Genomic DNA, 21,663 nt, shown 5'->3' on the forward strand with positions numbered 1-21,663 from the left:
AGATACTGAGAACATCTGACGATGCTTGGGAATTGATGGTCTTCAGGATAATAGACTCCAGTTAAAAACTGTGCTGTCGGGCCGGGTGCGGTGGCTCATGCCTGTAATCCCAGCACTTTGGGAGGCTGAGGTGGGTGGATCACAAAGTCAAGAGATCGAGACCATCCTGGTCAACATGGTGAAACCTCGTCTCTACTAAAAATACAAAAAATTAGCTGGGCATGGTGGCGGGTGCATGTAATCCCAGCTACTCAGCAGGCTGAGGCAGGAGAATTGCCTGAACCCAGGAGGCAGAGGTTGCGGTGAGCCGAGATCGCGCCATTGCACTCCAGACTGGGTAACAAGAGCGAAACTCCGTCTCCAAAAAAAAAAAAAAAGAAGAACTGTGCTGTCTCCATGCTTCTTCGACACAGCAACTGTGACCAAGAGCACAATTAAAGGCAGAGTTTCATCTCAGAATTACCGAGCTCATATGACATTTTCAATAATGCTGTATGTTTAAAAGCTGGGCAATCTTCCTTCTTTAAAAATTAAAAATAACTTTTTTTTTTGAGACGGAGTCTTACTCTGTCACCAGTAGTGTAATGGCATGATCCCAGCTCACTGCAACCTCCACCTCTTGGGTTCAAGCGATTCTCCTGCCTCAGCCTCCTGAACAGCTGAGACTACAGGCGCGTGCCACCACACCCAGCTAAGTTTTGTATTTTTAGTAGAGACGGGGTTTCACCATGTTGGCCAGGATGGTCTGGATCTCTTGACCTTGTGTTCCACCAGCCTCAGCCTCCCAGAAGTGCTGAGATTATAGGTGTAAGCCACTGCACCAGGCCTTAAATAAAGAATAACTTTTTAAACTTATAACTAAAGAATGTTCCTAGGTTTGCAGCATGCTGGTACAAGACGTTTACCCTCAGACCCATTCTCTGGCCCTTCCCTACTCTGTGCTATATTGTGAACTACATTTTCCAGTTTCTCTTGTCAACTGGCTGCCAAACACCTTTGGGATGTACAGGTGAAGACAGGATGGAGAAGAGAAGGGAAAAGTCTAAGTCAAAGTCCTCCCTATTTTACTCTCCCTCCCACCTCTGACTGGGAATTTCCCACAGTTCTAGCTCCTGCCAGGTGGCCCCCAACCCATCATTCTAGCTCCCTCTGGGCAGCCCAGGTTCTTGGGCTCTAAAAACATCTTTTCTCACTGTTGTTCCATTCCTAGGAGTGGCAGCGACCTCCAGCTGTTACTAATCTTGTTTTAGCCTCACTGTTTCATTTGGTTTCTCAGGAATTCCTTCACTGGTGTAACCAGAGACTCTGTATTATATTCCCTGCACTAAAAGACTTAAAGTGGTTTCTGTTTTCCTGAGTGGGCCTTGACTTATACAGGTATCCCAGTTATACCATTTAAAAGTCATTAAGATCATTAAAAACTATCATAGGATGTTACTGTATTTTGGCCCTATTCCAAACTGGGAAAACACACACTGAATCATCTCACCAGGCAAATAGCAGGTATGAGCAATTAGAAGTTCCACTACTTACCTAGTCCCAACTTTTTCTCTCTTGGTCTTAGAAGCTGTAGGAATAAGAAACAGCATTTTACACAAAGAAACAAAAATCTTATCATGTTAAATCTTCCTTTATTCAAAAGTGCATACTCACTTTAATAGAAATATAGTAACACTCATTAGAACTTAAAGCAGAGTATGCCTGTTTTTTTTTGACAAAAGAAAAAAAAAAGCATTTGGTAACAAACCAAATAGTTTAACACAGCTTCTAAGGAAAAACAACATTCTTTAACCCAACCCTACAATCAAAATTTTAAACATTTTTTTTTTCCTGGTGACATTGACTCTATTTTAAATATGTCCTTACATCTATTATGTGGTTTTCCTTTTAAACCTATTGATTCCTTCCTAGAAAAATGTTAGGACGTAACTCACTATTTCATACCTTCTTGGGAAATCTAATGTTTGTTCTCTCAATTCCCTTGGGTTTTGAACACTAATATTACTCTTCCTCTACCAGCTTACCTTGACCTTATGCTTGGTTGACCTCATCTCCTCTACTGGTCCAAGGACATGTCATATTCCTAATAAAAGGTTAAATTCTTTCTTTTCTTACTACTTGTCAATTACTTAGTCCTTCTAAATCTTTTTGCTTAATAGTCAGACCTTGACTTTATTGTGTAGCTTTTTCCTCTTGGCTGGACACTTAAAAAGTCGAATGCCAAAGTTCTCACTCTGCCTTACGTTTCTGAGGTATGGGATTCAGGCTGACTCATTAGTGAGCATGTCTTGTCTATCTGTTCCCTTCTTCACTTGCAGGTATATAAACATGTTGCCTCTGACTGCAAATCACTCAACAAAGCATTTTCAATTCAATTAAAGCAGGATGAATTTTTTTTCTCACTACATGCAATCTGTTATAGGTTTCTATTTGCATAGAATGTCTTTTTCCATCCCTTCACTTTCAGTCTATGTGTGTCCTTACAAGTCAAGTCTTTTGTAGGCAGCATATAGTTGGATCTTTTTTAAAAAATCCACTCAGTCACTCTAGGTCTTTAGATAATTTAATCCCTTTATATCCATGGTAATCACTGACATGTAAGAACTTACTACTACCATTTTGTTAATTGCTTCTAGTTGTTTTGTAGCTCTTTTGCTTCTCTATTTCCTCTTTCCTTTATGGTTATGATTAAGTTATTTTCTCTTTTTTATCTTTTGTGAATCTACTTTAGACTTTTCCTTCATGTTTACCATGAGACTTACAAAAACCATCTTACAGTGATAATAGGCTATTTTAACCTAATAACAATTTAACTCTAAGTGCTTAAAAAAAAAATTCTCTACACTATTACTCCACTATCCCACGTTTAAAATTTTTTAAGTCACAATTTACATCTGTAGCAAAGTACATCTTGCATAAAGATGGATAAAATACACTGCTGTCTGGTAAGACTTTACAGGGAGAAAAAGACATTCAAATAAGCATCTATGATAATTGCAAGTCACTGAAAAAAATCAAACAGGATATATCAGATCACAGCTAGATTTTATTTGAATAGTTTCTGACAAAATACTGACCCCATCTGTTATCTGCCCTGAAAAAGCAAATCTTATAAAGCTCATCTGAGATTTTCTATAACTGTTTCAGCTAGAAACTCTTTCTTTTAAAAAAAGGTAACTTTCACTAGATGCAGTGGCTCACTCCTGTAATCCCAGTAGTTTGGCAGGGAAATCATTTGAGGTCATGAGTTAGAGACCAGCTTGGCCACCATGGTGAGACCCTGTCTCTACTAAAAACACAAAAATCAGCCAGGCATAGTGGCACACCACTGTAATCCCATCTATTCAGAAGGCTGAGGTAGGAGAATAACTAGAACAGGGGAAGTAGAGGTTGCAGTGAGCCGAGATCGCGCCACAGCACTCCAGCCTGGGTGACAGAGTGAAACTCAAAAAACAGACAAAACTTTATTATAGTTGCACACCCACTAAACCCCATGGGATACTTTCTAAGACTTCCAAGGGATGCCTGAAATCTCCAAAAGTACCAAACCTCATATATACTTTTTCTTATATATACATACCTATTACAGTTTAATTTATAAATTAGGCACAGGAAGAGATTAACAATACCTAATAATAAAATAAAACAATAATAATAATATGTTGTAATAAAAGTTATGTGAACTTGGTCTAACTCAAAGTATCTTCTGTACCATACTTACCTCTTTTCAGACTGCAGGTAACCATGGAAAACAAAACCATAGACAAGAGAGACTACAATACTTAAAATTTTCAGAATGTTCAAAGGTTTATATAAAATATTACAATACTATGGCGCTATTAAGAGAAATAAGGTGATGACAAAAGATCTTCAAGATAGAAGTAATGATGACATAGGAAGATGACAGTTATGTTTTAAAAAAGAAGACCACCACGCTACCTAGTTCTACAAATATACACACACATATGCACAAAAAACACATCAAACTGTTGACCTGGGTCTCCCCTGGGCAAGGGAATGGGATGCCTATTAGAAAGTGTCCATCAGGCCAAGCACAGTGGCTCGTGCCTATAATCCCAGCACTTTGGGAAGCTGAGGTGGGCAGATCACCTGAAGTCAGGAATTCAAGACCAGCCTGACCAACATGATGAAACCTCATCTCTACTAAAAATACTAAAATTAGCTAGCATAGTGGTGCAGGTCTATAATCCCAGCTACTCGGGAGGCTGAGGCAGGAGAACTGCTTGAACCCAGGAGGCCTGCTTGAACCCAGGAGGCTGAGTTTGCAGTGAGCTGAGATTGCGCCACTGCACTCCAGCCTGGGCGACAGAGCAAGACTCCAACAAAAAAAGAAAAAAAATGTTCATCAAAGGCAACTTTGGGTTTACTGGTAATATTTATATTTTACAAGAATTTGCTTGTTTATTTCTTATGTAGGCAATTCACAGTTTCTATTTGGTATGCTTTACTTTCAAACTCTTAATTCCACCTGTCTACCCTCCCCAATCCTTTTCTGCCTCTTCACATCAATGTGATGGCCCCTTTCTATGTGAGGCAGGATAGCATTGCAGATAGGAACATGAACTCTGGAACCACAACGTCTGGTTTTGGCCACTACTCATTTGCCATGTGACCTTGAGAATATAAAGAGGCATGACAGAGCCCCCTATCTCACATGGCTTTCATGAGGAACAAGGAAACAGATTCATATAAAGTGCTTGCAAGAATGCCAGGCACATACTCTTTGAAGTATAGTTACCACAACTGCTTATAAAATACTTCATGTGAAACTAGAATTTGTTTGATAAAAACCTTGGTAAAACTATTTATTATAGACAATCTTGCAAAAAGTTACTGAAAAACAGAATTGAGATTATACTATATATACAGTTTTATAAACTGCTTTATACTTATTACAAAGGTGTAAGTATTTTTGAGGGTCATGAGATTGCTGCCAGATGATACTTCAGAAAAACAGTATCGATTTATACTAGGATCAACAGCATTTGAGTGGACTTGGTCTATAATAACTCTCAGAAACACTGGTTTAAAAATAGGAGAAAATTAAATCTTCAGCTAATAAGGCTAGTATATACTGCCCTATTTCGTAAATCTTCACTTATCAGCGAGGCTCAGTATTTTTTTCTTGTTTACTGGCCATTTCTAGTTCTGGTCTTATCAATTATCTGGCTGGGGTACTGATCTTGTTAGAAATATTTTGGCATTTGGGAATAGACAGAAGTTGAATTTTTTTAAAAATAATTTTTATAAAAAAATATGGAACGCTTCAGGAGTCTGCGTGTCATCCTTGGCAGGGGCCGTGCTAATCTTCTCTGTATTGCTCCAATTTTAGCATATGTGCTGCCAAAGTGAGCACAGAAGTTTAATATTTTTAAGTAGTCAAACCTTTTTATTTTATTTTTTTGTTTTATTCTTTTTTTAGAGACGGGGTTTCACCATTGGCCAGGCTGGTCTCGAACTCCTCACTCCTTGACCTCCCAAAGTGCTGGGATTATAGGCACGAGCCACCATGCCCAGCCCACAACTTTTTACCTTTTTTTGATGTTTTAAGAATAATAAACACATATTACATTTTATTATCAGAACAAGTTTTTAAAATACTGAACTATAAAATAATGACAAAATATAAGATAAAGTTCTGAGAATCTAATATACAGCATGGTGACTATAGTTAGTATCATATCATATACTTGAAATATGCAGACAGCAAATCTTAACTGTCCACACTACTGTCAACTCGCACTAAAGGGTAACTGTGTGACGTGATGGACACGCTCATTCCCCAAATGTGGTATTTATTTCACAATGCATGTGTGTATCAAACCATTGCAATGTATACTTTAAATATATATAACTTTGTCAATTGTACATCAATAAAGCTGTAAGAAAATAATGACAAAATATAGATGCCATTATCTGATCTCAAGTTGGGGGATGAAACAAACTACATAAACCAAACATAATAGAAGCATTCAAGCCAGGCACGGTGGCTCACACCTGTAATCCCAGCATTTTGGGAGGCTGAGGCAGGCAGATCATCTGATGTCAGGAGTTCGAGACCAGCCTGACTAATATGATGAAACTCTGTTTAAAAAAATAAATAAATAGAAGCATTCAACACAGAACAGTTGAGGTCCTTCACAGTTTCAGATCTCTGTGAATAGTTCAGAGTAAGTGCCCCAATTTCTCTATGGTCCTACCTAGCTGTGTAACCTTGGAAAATGACCTAACGTCTTGCTTCAGTTGCACCACCTACAGAATTTAAAAAATATCTTCTTTAGCTTCTTTACTGAAAGAATCATTTCAGCAAGTTTGAAAGGCTGACAGAGCATCTGTGCTGAATACTTTATCCGAGGTATTCTAACATGGTTTCAATAATCCCTCATCTTCCCAACTAAACATACATATATCACTAAGAGCAAGTGTCACCCCTAGCATGGGAGTAATATTGTTTTTTTTTTTTTAAATACCATTGCCTTCAGGATTAGGATTTCAAATACTGTCTTTTAAGTCATTTTCTAGTTTAACTTATTTAAATGTCATAAAATAATGAATGAATAAGGAATTTTATCTGGTAGCAGAGGGAAGTCTTAACAGTGAATGCAAATTTTTTCTCATTTTGAATGTTATTGGGTTGACAGGAAAAATGTCTTCGAAGACAATGTTGTTTCAAAATTTGAAAGGTCAGTTTATTAACCATTCCCTAAAGTCAATCAATCACATCCTAAGGCTGAGGTTTTAGGACAAAAGTATTCAAAATGTTGTCTGGTTGATGGTCCCAGATTAAATGGCAGCACATAACTCAGAGTGTTGTAAATCAGTGGCCTTCACCCTGGGCTTCTAAAAGAAAAGCTGGGGAACTACTGGCCAAAAATTCAAACCTAGCATTACTGAAAGTCTCTGCTAGAAGCCTGAAAATCTGTTAACTTTTTACCTCCTTCTGTATTCCTACCCATTAGGAGATTTTCAGAGAAGACCTGAGGTGTGACAGACAGGAGTTACACATCTGTGAGACAGACTGAAAGAATTTATAGTATAGATTCACCATGTATATGAGCAATATAATTCCTTTAAATCCTTGCCACCAAGATCTCATGCAACTGACATTCATCTATAAGTAAACATGAGTTGTGGAAAGTATTTCTATTACTAAGACTTATCAAGAATGTTTAGACTGGGTGACTGTTCTCTTTAAATGATGATTAATTTACCATTTCTTGAATTGCAAATAACAATAAATGTTCTCAAAGACACTTCTTTCTCTATACCAGTAGTTCTCTACTGGGAGCAAAGGATAATTTTTCCCCCAAAGGAAGTATCTGACAATATCCAAACATCTGCAGTTGTGAACTGGGGAGGAGGGTTTATAACGGCATCTAGTGAGGACAGTCCAGATATGGTGCTGAACATACTACAATGCATAGTAAAGAATTAATCTGTCCACACGTCAATAGTGCAAGACTGAAAAACTCGTCTGCAATATTTTATGAACATAAATTATAAAAGTGCTTACAAGTATAAACATTTATAATTCCAAACCAGTGACCAAAAATAAAACTTATGAAGCCATTATAAAATAAACTCTATATTTGCTTAAGTTACTTCTATAGTACATTAACAAATTTCAAGGTACAATGGGAAAATCTAAAGTTTAGGACTAAGAAAGTCAATCTATTTCCACAAGACTACTCTATAGACTAAAAATACCAAGTACTCTGAGAAGTCATTAATGTTTCACAAGAAAACAGTAACTTTTTCTATTTACATGCTCTTAAATTCGGGCAGTATTCTCTACTGAAAGTATGAGAATACTTACCAAAAGGGAGCAAGAACGATTAAGACAGACACACTACCAATTACAACCAAATTCTGTAATATTCCTTGTAAATCCAGTATCAGTCTTTAATTTTTGCCCTTCAAGAAAACTGATCTGCAGAATTAGTCATAAACAGAGTTCATCCAAAAGCTCACTCTCTGCTGTAAAATGACCATTGACCCAACATACCAAAGATAAGTATAATTTTAAGGACAATGAAAATACATTTAAATCTCAAATGTGTTAAGTTCCTCTTTATGTTTTCAGTTTCTAAACAGACTGAATTTAAGCATTGTTTCTTTCTCATCTTTCCCCTTCGTAATCACAATTCATGATAGAAAAATGTTCTTATAACTTACAATTCTGTCTGACCCATAGATCTTCTCCAACTGTTCAGCAACATCCCTTGTTCCATCTGGGCTTCCATCATCTATGATTATAATTTCATAGTTGATTCCACTAAAAAAAAATTAAATTTGTATTAATGATTGATGACAATGTTCTCAAATTTAAAAGTAATTTTAAAAGTACTGATTCCTTAAAAATATAAGTGGAGATTTATTGCTATACTAATCATTAAGGAAAACTTCAATTATCAAATGAAATAAATGTCAAATATTTAGTACTTTACCTCCAAACCCAGTATGTTGCTGAAACATGCTAATGTCCTTCTTACACAGAGAACATACTTTTTAGTTCAAAAGAAAATCATGTAATGACATGTATCATATGAAATTTTATTACCTACTTTGGAAATAAAATTGTGAACCTTAATACCAAATCTTAGTTACATAGAGTACTTCAAAAGCACTTTACATGGTAACTCAAACCAAACTGAGTAATTCTGAGTGATTATTCTTCTAATTTAATCCAAATCGAGTAATAGAGTATAAATCTAATTTCACCTTTTAAAAAACCCATTTTAGAATGGTGACACAATCTTAAACGATTTCAAATAGTTGTGCCTATAACCTCACATTATCAGCTTAAAAAAACAAAAGTAGAGTAGCATCACAAAAGATTCCACTGTGCTTCAGAATTAACATGTTACTTCCCATTAACTTCAGGTGGTAGATTCTAATCTAAAAACAAGGCAACACAATACTTGGTGGATAAATACTGCATCGGTGTACATGTGGCCACCCCCACTCCCTCGCTTTTAAAGGCATTCTTGTTATTAATTTTATACCTACAACATAACATTCTGTTTTCTCTTGGTCCCGCTCTAAGAAACATATGCCAGAAAATCAAGCAGAAAACATATTCCACTGTTAAAGGCTTTAACGAGTCAGCCCCAGCAACTCTGAAGACAAGAAAGCAAAACCCTGTGTATCTGTTCTCCAAGAGTAGATACAATGACTCTGGCTTCCCACTGTGCCTTAAATTTGGGCACTGGTACCTTTACATGCCAAAACATGTATGGTGATTTTAGTAGATGTGCTGAAAGAAAAATTCCATAAACAAAATGGGGTCGTTAAAAGCAAATTACTGTCCCCTACCACTTCAAAGCAGCTAGCTACTCCATTTACGGGAGAGGAAGCTTAAAGGAATCAAGCTGGGCTGACTTTAGGTAATTTGATTGCATCTGAAAAGCAAATAGTTTTGTTTCCTTTATTAAACCTCATTTTGGTCTTAAAAGATTTTCACAAAGCATTAATAGGAAAGATAAATTGTATAACGTAAAAAAATTAAAACAGCAAAAAACTTTGCAAAATTAGAATACAAGCCCTGAACGAGATCGGTTGAATGATGGTTAATTAATTTAGAGCTTATAGAAATCAAAATTAAGATTAAATGGGAGGCCGAGGCGGGTGAATCACGAGGTCAAGAGATCGAGACCATCCTGGTCAACATGGTGAAACCCCATCTCTACTAAAAATACAAAAAATTAGCTGGGCATGGTGGTGCACGCCTGTAGTCTCAGCTTCTCGGGAGGCTGAGGCAGGAGAATTGCCTGGACCCAGGAGGCGGAGGCTGCGGTGACCGAGATCGCGCCATTGCACTCCAGCCTGGGTAACAAGAGCGAAACTCCGTCTCAAAAAAGAAAGAAAGAAAGAAAGATTAAATGGAAAAAATATAAATTTTAAAACTTTGAGGGGCAAGGCATGTGAAGGAAGCAAGGAAATACAATCAAGACAGCAACGGTTTTCACAAATTAGCACTTCCAACAATGTTAAATTTAATAATGCTCAAGCAGGCTGGTTGATGGGAAAACAGGCACTCTGAAGAATAGAGAATCCTAAACTGGTATAATTTTTTTCTTTAGAGCAATTTGGCAATAACTGTCCATTTTAAGCACCTCTCTGTCGACGCAGAAATCCTCCCTTGAAGAATTTATCCCCAGTACACAAGTACGAGTGTGTCTGCTGCCAAAATTGACACAATAAAGGAGCACCATTATATGTCAAGCACTTTTCTAAATTTAGCTGGAAAATATGATGTGAAGAAAGTCCTTGTTCTCATTTGCAAAGCAAAAGCCAAAAAAAAAAAAAAAAAAAAAACAACCAAAAACCTCTGGAAATGGAAATAATCCATTCATTGCCATAACCTGATTAAATAACAGAGACATTACCTAACTTCCAAATTTACTATATACGTTAATATGAAAAAAAAGTCTCCAAAGATTTCACATCATGATCCCATATGTGCCATCGTAGAACACGTTACTTCATAATGACTCCAGGATTTTCTGTAGTTTTAAATAAACACTGTATATAACACTTCCAAATTCGAACTCCACCCCCTCCATCCCGCTTCTAACAATCACACCAAACATCCACGAATGATCAGGGAAGATGGTCTTCTGCTCTCTCCTTTCCAGAAAGGTTATCGTGGCCAGCAACAGCTTCCTAACCCACAGAGACCAAACCTCATGCTTATATAAGCACTCGGCATCGGAATGGAGGGTGAGCGCTCTCGCTTGGACTCTCTCCGCTCTTGCCGCAGATCCTGACCACCTAGAGGGAGGACTGGGGTCACGCTCTCAGGCTTGCTTCCAAGTAAAAGAGTGGCCAACCCATCTACGAAAAAACGGGGCACGGGAGTAGTTCATAACAAAGATAAATGAGTGTCTCACAAAGCCCAAGGACAGGAATAAGAACCCAGGACACGAGGAAAACCCAACATGCATCTGCCTCTGCTTCCCTCGCAGGGTGACCCTCTTCCCGAGCCTTCCCGCGTGAGCCAAAGAAGGCTGACAGGGCCGACTTGCGCAGCCAGCTGCTGACACCCGGGCCGGGGATGCCAGCTCATCTCATTCCTCGCGGAGGGAGACCTGGTGCGCTACCTCTCGGAGAAGGATTTCACCAGCAACCACACGATAAGTGGCAGGTTCTCGCGCTCGTTGTAGGTGGGTAAAAGCACCGAATATTTGTCCTGTAGTGTACTGCGCACCTCCAGCTCCCGCCGAGACCTGGGAGGACTACCACTCACTTCCAAGGAGGCCATGGCGGAAGTGAGCCAGATGCCGGAAGCGGAATGGCGTAAATGAGGCGCGGAAAAAAAAAGGACAGGTCGGACCCTACCAAATTTGAGAGAGGGGGATGATCTGTGTGAGTGCTCGTTCTTCTAGAACCGTTGTGTGGTTCAATTAGAAATATTCAGGATTTATGCATCTTTAAAGTTTAATTTTATGGTTTATTTAGGAAGTATATATCTATTAATCACCTTTTCCCAAGCTCCATAAAGTTTTTTAGTTTATCCCAGTCGCTAGGAGACAGAAGCTGGAAGCGGAAGCGGAAATGCCTTTCACGACAACTTCCGAAAGAGGTCGTCATGGCTTCCCGTGAGGAGACAGTTGCCTTACAGGCTGAAGTTGCCCGACGTGAGGAGGAATTGTATTCCCTGAAGCAGAGGCTGGCGGCGGCCCTTTTGGCGGAGCAGAAACCGCAGCCGGAACGGCTGGTTCCGGTGTCGCCGCTGCCGCCGAAGGCTGCTCTGTCCCGAGATGAGATTCTGCGCTATAGCCGGCAGCTAGTGCTGCCGGAGCTGGGCGTGCACGGACAGCTGCGCCTGGCGACTGCTTCCGTGCTAGTCGTGGGCTGCGGTGGGCTCGGCTGTCCACTGGCGCAGTACTTGGCAGCGGCCGGCGTGGGCCGCCTTGGCCTTGTGGACTATGACGTGGTAGAGATGAGCAACCTGCCCCGCCAAGTGCTGCATGGCGAGTCACTGACTGGCCAGGCCAAGGCCTTTTCGGCTGCCGCCTCGCTGCGCCGCCTCAATTCGGAGGTGGAATGCGTGCCGTACACTCAGGCCCTTACGCCAGCCACTGCCCTAGACCTGGTCCGCCGATATGATGTGGTGGCCGACTGCTCGGACAACGTGCCCACTCGCTATCTGGTTAATGACGCCTGTGTGCTGGCGGGTCGGCCTCTCGTGTCTGCCAGTGCCTTGCGCTTCGAGGGCCAAATCACAGTCTACCATTATGACGGTGGGCCTTGCTATCGCTGCATATTCCCCCAGCCACCCCCAGCGGAGACAGTGACCAACTGCGCGGACGGCGGGGTGCTCGGTGTGGTAACTGGGGTCCTGGGTTGCCTGCAGGCCTTGGAAGTGCTGAAAATCGCTGCGGGTCTGGGCCCTTCTTACAGTGGCAGCCTGTTGCTCTTTGATGCCCTGAGAGGGCATTTCCGCTGTATTCGGCTGCGGAGTCGCAGGCTTGACTGTGCAGCTTGCGGGGAACGGCCCACTGTGACTGATCTGATGGACTATGAAGCCTTTTGTGGCTCCTCAGCCACCGATAAATGCCTCTCCCTGCAGTTACTGAGCCCAGAGGAGCGTGTTTCCGTCACTGACTATAAGCGACTTCTGGATTCTGGAGCATCCCATCTGTTGCTGGATGTCAGGCCTCAGGTCGAGGTAGACATCTGTCGTTTGCCTCATGCCCTACACATCCCTCTGAAACATTTGGAACGCAGGGATGCAGAGAGCCTGAAACTCTTAGGAGAAGCAATCCGGGAAGGGAAGCAGCGTACACAAGAAGGGGCTGCTCTCCCCATTTATGTGATTTGCAAACTGGGAAATGACTCACAGAAAGCCGTGAAGATCCTCCAGTCCTTATCAGCAGCTCAAGAGTTAGACTCTTTAACAGTCCGGGATGTTGTAGGGGGCCTCATGGCCTGGGCTGCTAAAATTGATGGAACATTTCCACAGTACTAAGGTGACTGGTATAGTTTGATGGGAAAGATGTGAATATGCAGGAGATGTATATACAGGAGATTGTATAGTATCAGTGAATACATGGACTCCTTTTTTATAAGGAATTTAAAAATTAGTTATGGATTGGATGACATATTAATGAATTATACTGTTTCTGAGAACCATCATTTTTTTTCCAGCACATGGAGGATGTCTTGAACATGTGAGATATAACGTGACAGGATTTTGTATTTTAAACTCCAGATCATTGACCTGTCCTTATTTTCTACTTCCCCCAGTCTAAATGCTTTCTAAATCATTTTATACCTGGAATTAAGGTGCAGTAAACTTAGTCTTCTCAAATTGATCACAGAGTGTACACTTAGGGTCAGTTTACTGTTTAGTTAAGAAATTCTTGGATCTAGGCCGGGTGTGGTGGCTTCACGCCTGCAATCCCAGCACTTTGGGAGACCAAGATGGGCAGATCACTTGAGGTCAGGAGTTCGAGACCAGCCTGGCCAACATGGTGACACCCCTTCTTTATATTAAAAAAGAAAAAAAAAAAAATTATTGATCTTCTTAATATTTCAGATGATAGAATACATGTTTAAAATGTAAATTGTTTTAATTATTCAGAAACGGGGGTCATTCTATTTGGCATTTTGAATTAGTATCAAAATGAGATCTTTAAAGTTTGCCAAAATAGAGGAAGCCACCTTTGTAGTCTGTCAGTGCCTGTTACAAATTGCTACTGTTTTATAAAAGTTAGCTTCAGAATCCACCTTATGTTGCACATACATAGAACATTTTCTAAATTGGTTTGACTTGCTTTGGAATCTTAAAGTCCAAGTCCCAACCTTTTGCTTCTTCCCTTTTAACTTGCCTTTTCTATTTTGATTTAATCTTTTTTATTCCAGCATTTTATATGAATGTAAAATGTGTTTTTATGTTTGTTTACTTAACATTTTCATAAAATGGTAGGTAGTCTCCCCAACTTCCAATATAGACAACAAAATTTAAAGTAAAAATTTGATTTGTGAGAGCCTGTCAGTGGCCGGTTGAACTAATGGCCTGTGAAAAGGGAGCCTGTTCCCTCACTGGTTGCTGCATGCAGGCTCATAATCATCCATTGTTGTTGTTTAAGAATAGCAGAAATCACAGATATAACTGCAAAGTCTCTGTATCTCTGTCAACAATTAGAAAAAAAAGCTTAAAAGCATTATAGGCCAGAAAAAACCCTCTGCAGACCAGATTTCCTCACCAATTTGCAATCTGTGATATAGAATCTTGTTTTATTATAAGAGGGTGGTGTTTAACAATCAAATTCAAAATTAGTCATCACGTTTTAACTATGAAATATTGTAACTAATTATTTGAACAGGTATACTTAAAGTATAGTAATCCCTTCTCTTATAAAAGTACAGCAGGTCTCTTATAACTGTTTGTATCAAGGAGTTATGGAAGTAAATGACTGAGACCTGGAGTGGAGAACAAACATGTCCTGTGTTTTTCGACTCCTCCTTCCAGGGACAACTGATTCTGATAAATGTCAGGAGACAAGTAGTGAGACACAAGAATGATTTTATATTCTAAAGGCTGATGTCCTAAAGTTACAGAAAGTTGTAGTTCCTGTAAACCTGGTTGTCACCGGGGGCAGGCAAGAGAAGCTGACTGGCTAAGTGGGAAAGGGTTTACTACAGTGGTAGGAAGAGCTTTTGAGAATTTTGGGGACAGAGTCAAGGCTATACTTCTAGGAATGGTGCCCAAGATATGCACAAAACTGGCCTTATGAGAACAGTGTCTATTCCCTTTCAAGTACAGGAGGAAACTGCCACTACAGTCTCACCAATTTCACTTGACATGACCCCCGCTGCTCTCCCAGAAAGCCCAACACCTCAGCCACAGTCCACGTGTCGAAAAGCTGAGTCACTACCTTATTGTTTTCTGAGTCAAATCTTATGAGGGTGTCGGGTAGGCAGAGCCTATTTCCATGCTTATATCTTAGCGGCAAGAGAGGCCGGGAATTTGTGTTTTGATATCTACACTAGGAAGACAGAACTCATGATGGGGGATTTTCCCCAGTAGTGAAATATTTTTCAAAAGATGGGCTGTTAAGAATATGACAGATACCCAGTACACAACCCAGATCTATTTCAGTATTTTTTTTTCTTTTGGAGACAGAGTCTCACTCTATCCCCCAGGCTAGAGTGCAGTGGCACAATCTTGGCTCACTTCAACCTCCACCTCCCAGGTTAAAGCCATTCTCATGCCTCAGTCTCCCAAGTAGCTGAGATTACAGGTGTCTGCCACTATACCCGGCTAATTTTTGTATTTTTTGGTGGAGACATGTTGGCCTGGCTGGTCTTGAACTCCTGACCTCAGCCGATCCTCGAACCTCAGCCTCCCAAAGTGCTAGGATTACAGGCATGAGCCACTGCACCTGGCATATTTTAGTATTTGAAATTTTGTTCCTTCTGGGGATTGTACTTAGTTTTAATTGTGAGATGAGATTTAAACTGATTTTTTTTTTAGACAGTCTTGCTCCGTAGCCCAGGGTGGAGTGGAGTGTTGTGATCATAGCTCACTGCAGCGTCAACCTCCTGGGTTCAAGTGATCCTTCCTCCTCCCAAGTAGCTTAGATTATAAGTGTGGGCCACCATGCCTAACCATTTTTTAATTTTAAACATTTTTTTTGTGGCCAGGCATGGTGGCTCATGCCTGTAATCCCAGCACTTTGCCACTTTGGGAGGCTGAGGTGGGTGAATCACCTGAGGTCAAGAGTTTTGAGACTAGCCTGGCCAACATGGTGAAAACCCATCTCTTTAAAAAATTTTAAAAATAAAAAATTTTTGTAGCGATGAGGTTTCAATATGTTGCCCAGGCTCATCTCAATCTCCTGGGCTCAAGCAGCCCTCCTGCCTCAGCCTCCCAAAGTGGATTATAGGTGTTAGCCACCATGCCCAGCCTGAATTTAATTTTTTTTTTCCTTTTCATAACAAACATCAAGTGCCTTCAGTGTACTGTTCTAGGTTCTGGAATAAAAATGAGCAAGAGTTTTCCTGTTGTAGAAGAGTTTATATTTAAATGGGGGAGATAAATCAGGTAAATTACTGTTAAGTGCCATAAAAGAAATGAAACTGTGACATGTTAGGGTGGGGAAAGGGATCTGTTTTGAATAGGTTAGTTATGGGAGGCCTCTTCAGAGACCACATTAAACTCCAAACCTGAAAGGTAAGAGAGCCAGTTACAAAAGATCTGAGGAAACAATTCTATACTGGGAGAAAAATAACTGTAAAGACCCCAAGGCAAATAAATTTGGAATGTTCTGTTCAAGAAACTACAGAGGCAAGTTGGGTTTTGAACAATTAGGGAGAGAGGGACAGGGAACATCTTAAATGGTTTGAGACATTTTTGAACATCTCAAAAAATGGTTTGAGAAGTAGGGAACATCTTAAAACTTTGTAGACCATCATAGTCTGGTTTTTATTCTAAATAAAATAATAGCCAATATTTATTGAGCACTTAATGTGTTATTTGGGATTTGAATCCAGATGCTCTGATTGAAGAGCCTATTCCCTAAGCATCGTGCTGTACTGACTCTAAGCAAAACTTTGTAATTGTCTCATGTGTTCATACCCTGTCAGGGCATAGAAAGCAATCTATGTCCTGACAATCACTGAATCGTATTCCAGATACAATAGAAATGTACTCTGAGACACTTGGTATGCCTCCTTCTCTCTAGATGTGGAACTCCAGAGTGAAATCTTGGGGTAGCCTCTGTGTGACCCTGGTGTATTACACAGGCAGTATCCCAAGGTGGGTGGATCACCTGAAGTCAGGAGTTTGAGACCAGCCTAGCCAACATGGTGAAACCCTGTGTCTATTAAAAATACAAAAATTAGCTGACAGCCGAGCACGGTGGCTCATGCCTGTAATTCCAGAACTTTGGGAGGCTGAGGTGGGTGAATCAAAAGGTCAAGAGTTTGAGACCAGCCTGGCCAACATGGTGAAACCTCGTCTCTACTAAAAATACAAAAGTTGGCCGGGCGCGGTGGCTCACGTCTATAATTCCAGCACTTTGGGAGGCCGAGGTGGGTGGATCATGAGGTCAAGAGATCGAGACCATCCTGGTCAACAAGATGAAACCCCGTCTCTACTAAAAATACAAAAATTAGCTGGGCATGGTGGTATGCACCTGTAGTCCCAGCTACTCAGGAGGCTGAGGCAGGAGAATTGCTTAAACCTGGGAGATGGAGGTTGCAGTGAGCCAAGATTGAGCCACTGCACTCCAGCCTAGGAGACAGAGCAAGACTTCGACTCAAAAAAGAAATAAATAGTGGGGCGTGGTGGCAGGTGCCTGTAATCCCAGCTACTCAGGAGACTGAGGCAGGAGAATCACATGAAGCCAGGAGGCAGAGGTTGCAATGAGCTGAGATCATGACACTATACAGCAGCCTGGGTGACAGAGCAAGATTCAGTCTCAAAAAGAAAAAATCAGTTGGGCCAAGATTACATATTTGTTATACTAGTTTGCTAATGGACAAGACTGCTTAATGGATGGAACCCTATTCTCATTCACTCCATGCACCCACATATACATTTCCCTTCATTGTTTTCAACGAAAGGAAGGCAAGTAGCATTTTGCCTCCAAATGTTTGCCTTTATTTTTGCTCTCCTGAAAGTTATATATGCTCTTTACGGCAACTAATTAAAAGAGATTTATAGGAAGGGTCTTAGGACTATTTAATTAATCAACAGCTGCTCTATATTTTATCCTCATGCCCATTGCTCTGTAGAGAAACATGTGCCCATGTCTGTAGGCTTGGCAACCCTGACCTTGCGCCAAGGCCCAAGTTTCCCATTTGTTTGCTTCTGTTCATCAGAACTAGAGCCTGAGTGCTTATAATAAGTAGAGAGCATGGGGAAGTCATTTAGGTCATGCCAAGGAAACCCACGGCTCTATCAAGAAATAGTTAATGGGCATTACAAATGGGCAGGTACTGAAGCCCTACACAGAGGGACATAGCCACAAACAAGACAGACCAGGCATCTGTCCGCACAACCTTACAGCCTAGTAGAAGAGAAGGAGGACAGATAACAGTTCTTCAATCACATATTGTGATTTGTAAGAAGGAATAATGGCTGCGGGCTGGGGTGGTAGCCAGAGAAGACCCCTGGCAAGGGGCCATTTCAGTCAAGAAGCTAGAGCCACGAGATGGGCTGGGAAGAGCATGCCAGGCAAGGGGAAGAGCGAGTGCAAGGGCTCTGAAGGTGGAAAGAGCATCTCGAGTTGGAAGACACAGAGAAGCAGTTAAGGTCAGAGCAGAATGAATGGAAAGGAGAGGAAGGCCAGGGCCAGATCGTGCAAAGCATCATGGGCCATGGTGAGGAGGCTGGATATTATTCTAAGGGTCATGGAAACACACAGGAGGTTTTAAGAATGAGGATGTGCTGGGACCCTGTTTCTATATTACCAAGATTCCTCCAGCCCCTCTGTGAAAAAGGGAGAATATGGGACAAGGACAAAGGCAAGGGATCAGTTAGGTGCAGGTGAAAAGTAATGGCACCAAGGTATGTCAGTTTCCTATTGCTGCTGTTAGCAAGTTACCACAAATGAAGTGGCTTGATAGTGGTTTACTCTCTTACAGTGCTGAAGTCCGAAGTCCTAAAATCAAGGTGTGATGAGGGTTGCTTTTTTTCTGGAGGCTCTGGGGGAGGATTTGTTTCTGGCCTTTTCTAGCTTCTAGAGGGCGCCTGTATTCGTTGGCTCTTGACTCTTCCTCCATCATCAAAGCCAATGGTATAGCAATTTAACTCCTAACTCCCTTGTGACGCCCTCAGCCCAACTCTCCCTCACAAACTCTGACTCTGATCTCCTGTGTCTCCCTCTTCCTTTTTTGTTGAGATGGAGTCTTGCTCTGTCACCTAGGCTGGCATGCAGTGGTGAAATTTCAGTTCACTGCTACTTCTGCCTCCCAGGTTCAAGTGATTCTCCTGCCTCAGCCTCCTGAGTAGCTGGGACTACAGGCGCATGTCAACATGCCTAACTAATTCTGGTATTTTTAATAGAGACAGGGTTCTGCCATATTGGCCAGGCTGGTCTCAAACTCCCAACCTCAGGTGATCCACCCACCTTGGCCTCCCAAAGTGCTGGGATTACAGGAGTGAGCCACCGTGCCATCCTGTCTCCTTATTCTAAGGGCTCTTGTGATTACAGGGACCCATTTGGATAATCCAAGCTATGCTCTCCATCTCAGGATTTTTTTAAAATCTTGCAGCTCCAGCTCAAAGGATCAGACTTTTAAAATCACACCTGCAAAGTCCCTTTTACCATGAAAGTAACATATTTACAGGCTCCAGGGATTCAGGCTTGACATCTTTGAGGGCTGTTATTCAACCAGCCACACTAGGACTAGAATGGGTGGTGGAGAGGAGAGAAGTAGACGGATTAGTGCTATGACTTGGAGGTGGACATCTTTGAAGGATCAGAGAAGGCAGACAGGGAGATGGGGAAGTCAAGATGCCTCTGGGTTTGGCTTGAGCAGCTGCATGGACTGGGTGGATGTTTGTGTTATGTACTGGGATGAGGATACTGATGAGAGCCATTGGGGGAGGACTGAGGTGAGCAAGTAAGAAACTTACTTTTCCCAGGCCAGGCGTGGTGGCTTATGCCTGTAATTCCCAGCACTTTGCGAGGCCGAGGTGGGGAGATCACAAGGTCAGGAGTTTGAGACCAGCCTGGCCAACATGGTGAAACCCCATTTCTATTAAAAATACAAAAATTAGGCAGGGCATGGTGGCTCGCGCCTATAATCCAAGCACTTTGGAAGCCAAGGCGGGCGGATCACCTGAGGTTGGGAGTTCAAGACCAGCCTGACCAACATGGTGAAACCCCGCCTTAAAAAGAAAAAATAAAAATAAAATAAAATAAATACAAAAATTAACTGGGCATGGTGGCTGATTTCCCACCTGTAGTCCCTGCTACTTGGGAATCATGAGACATACAATGAGAGAAGCAGCAACCAAAACATGCCAAATCTGTTCTTTATAGAGAATCATGAAAACTTCCTGGTGCCAAGAGAAACCTCCTTACCAGGGGCAAACCAACCCAAGCAGAGAAGTAATTGTCTTCTATTCCTCTAGTTAGGAGACTGCAACTCCATACACTGAAGTGTACAGTAAAGTATTACTTTATATTTAGTAGGCCTAGTACCCCGCTAACGAGTCATTCAATGTTCCTGAAATTTGGAACCATTACATTAAAGTCTTTAATTGAAGAAATTACATATAGAAAAATGCACAAATCCTGTCTGGGTGTAGTGGTTCGCACCTGTAATTCCAGCACTTTAGGAGGCAGAAGTGAGAGGATCGCTTGAGCCCAGAAGTTCGAGACCAGCCTGGGCAATATAGTAAGACCCTGCCTCTATTAAAAAAAAGAAAAATGCACAAATTTTTAAGTGTACTGCTTGATTAATTCTCATAGCTTGAACACTGTCACCATCTCCCTCCTAGACCAAGAAGCATAATGGTATGGGAACCCTGAGCCTTCCTCAGGCTCTTTCCATCCCCTACCCGTTCCCCAGGAGGTGCTGCAAACCGCAAACCTACAGAAGAAAGCCATGAAAGGAAATAAACCTATTCTTATCAATTTTACGCTCATTTTTCAAGATGCAGCCCCAATCAAACATTTTTTCCCTTCATTATTTAGTTTGAGATTTGGGTCCCCACTTTGGGTGGCTTTACTATAAATGGCATTTTCCTGCTGCTGGCAGACTTGCTTAGCTGACCTTAGCTCCCTGGCTATGAGAATTGCATCCTGGTAGACTGATTTTCAGATGGGAGGACAAGCTAAATTGGCCAGAATTAACACAAAGTGAAAGCCTGCCTTGAATGAGCAGAGCTGAGAAATTCAGTGTTAAGGCTCTCACCCGGCCTTATCTTATTACATTTGGGGATTGCTGTTCAGCCCAGCTGACGTGGCATATGGAGAGCCAAGGGAGAGACCCACAGACCACACAGGGGACACCTGCCGTTTGACACGCTTGAGGAGTTTGGAAGAATGTTCCTGTAGCCTCGGGAAGGAAGGCTTAGCTGATGAATAGAACGGCTTACGAGGACCGAGGTGATTCTTTCCTTCTGTTTCTCAGCCAGGGGTAGCTGCAGGGCCTAAATTGAGCTTCTCCGTCACTCCCTGCCTTCCTCAAATATTTTTGAGCACCTTCCTTTTGCCAGTATCGGCGAGACAGCACTGTGAATAAGATAGACACATTCTTTGCTCTTCCAAATCCCCCATTGTTGCTTTGAAATGAGGAGAGTAGCGTTAACAAACGAGGTCCGCAGTGAGGACTAGCAACATCATTTGCAGGTTCCCTGTTCAAAAACTATTAATAATTTCGTTGCCGGCCAATACATTGTCACACAATTGAAAATGACATGCCACAACATTCACTTATTGCCTTACAGTTCTGGAAGTCGGAAGTCCTAAAATCAAGGTGTCATCAGACCTGCTTTAATAAAATTCAATTTACACCAACCCAACCAAACAAAAAGAATATCATGACTGAGGAGCAGTCAGCAAAGTGCAAGGCCCTCTGAGCCCGGGGCCCTGTGACTGTGCACACCGTGCATTCACGCAGCTGGCCTTGAACGCAATAATATAGTGTGGGGCACCCGGCCACGTCTGGAGGCAT

General features: G+C 41.5%; 2 protein-coding genes and 1 non-coding gene across 6 annotated transcripts in view; 1 reads left to right on the plus strand and 2 right to left on the minus strand.

Moving 5' to 3' along the window:
* Positions 1–11,293, minus strand: part of DPM1 (dolichyl-phosphate mannosyltransferase subunit 1, catalytic) — a 23,363-nt gene extending 12,070 nt beyond the window's left edge. For 3 of the 4 annotated variants that reach the window (XM_008996130.5, XM_078371990.1, XM_002747659.7), the window contains exons 1-3: positions 11,124–11,293; positions 8,197–8,296; positions 1,534–1,567 (exon numbers count right to left, since the gene is read on the minus strand). In XM_008996130.5, the coding sequence (XP_008994378.1) occupies positions 1,534–1,567; positions 8,197–8,296; positions 11,124–11,284 (295 nt within the window). In that variant the 5' untranslated portion in view covers positions 11,285–11,293. Of the gene's footprint in view, positions 1–1,533; positions 1,568–8,196; positions 8,297–10,706; positions 10,858–11,123 lie in introns of all 4 variants that reach the window. The other variant, XM_035298925.3, reaches the window with a different exon arrangement.
* Positions 5,272–5,377, minus strand: LOC118154218 (U6 spliceosomal RNA). Its single transcript, XR_004744110.1, has one exon. It is a non-coding gene; the product is annotated as a U6 spliceosomal RNA (small nuclear RNA).
* A 305-nt stretch (positions 11,294–11,598) lies between the features above and the next one.
* On the plus strand, positions 11,599–16,483 carry MOCS3 (molybdenum cofactor synthesis 3). The gene has a single exon (XM_002747674.7). The coding sequence runs from the start codon at positions 11,612–11,614 to the stop codon at positions 12,992–12,994; it is 1,383 nt and encodes a 460-aa protein (XP_002747720.1). The 5' UTR covers positions 11,599–11,611; the 3' UTR covers positions 12,995–16,483.
* The last annotated feature ends 5,180 nt before the right edge of the window (positions 16,484–21,663 follow it).

Source organism: Callithrix jacchus, chromosome 5, assembly GCF_049354715.1.
Source record: "Callithrix jacchus isolate 240 chromosome 5, calJac240_pri, whole genome shotgun sequence".
Taxonomy (NCBI): domain Eukaryota; kingdom Metazoa; phylum Chordata; class Mammalia; order Primates; family Cebidae; genus Callithrix; species Callithrix jacchus.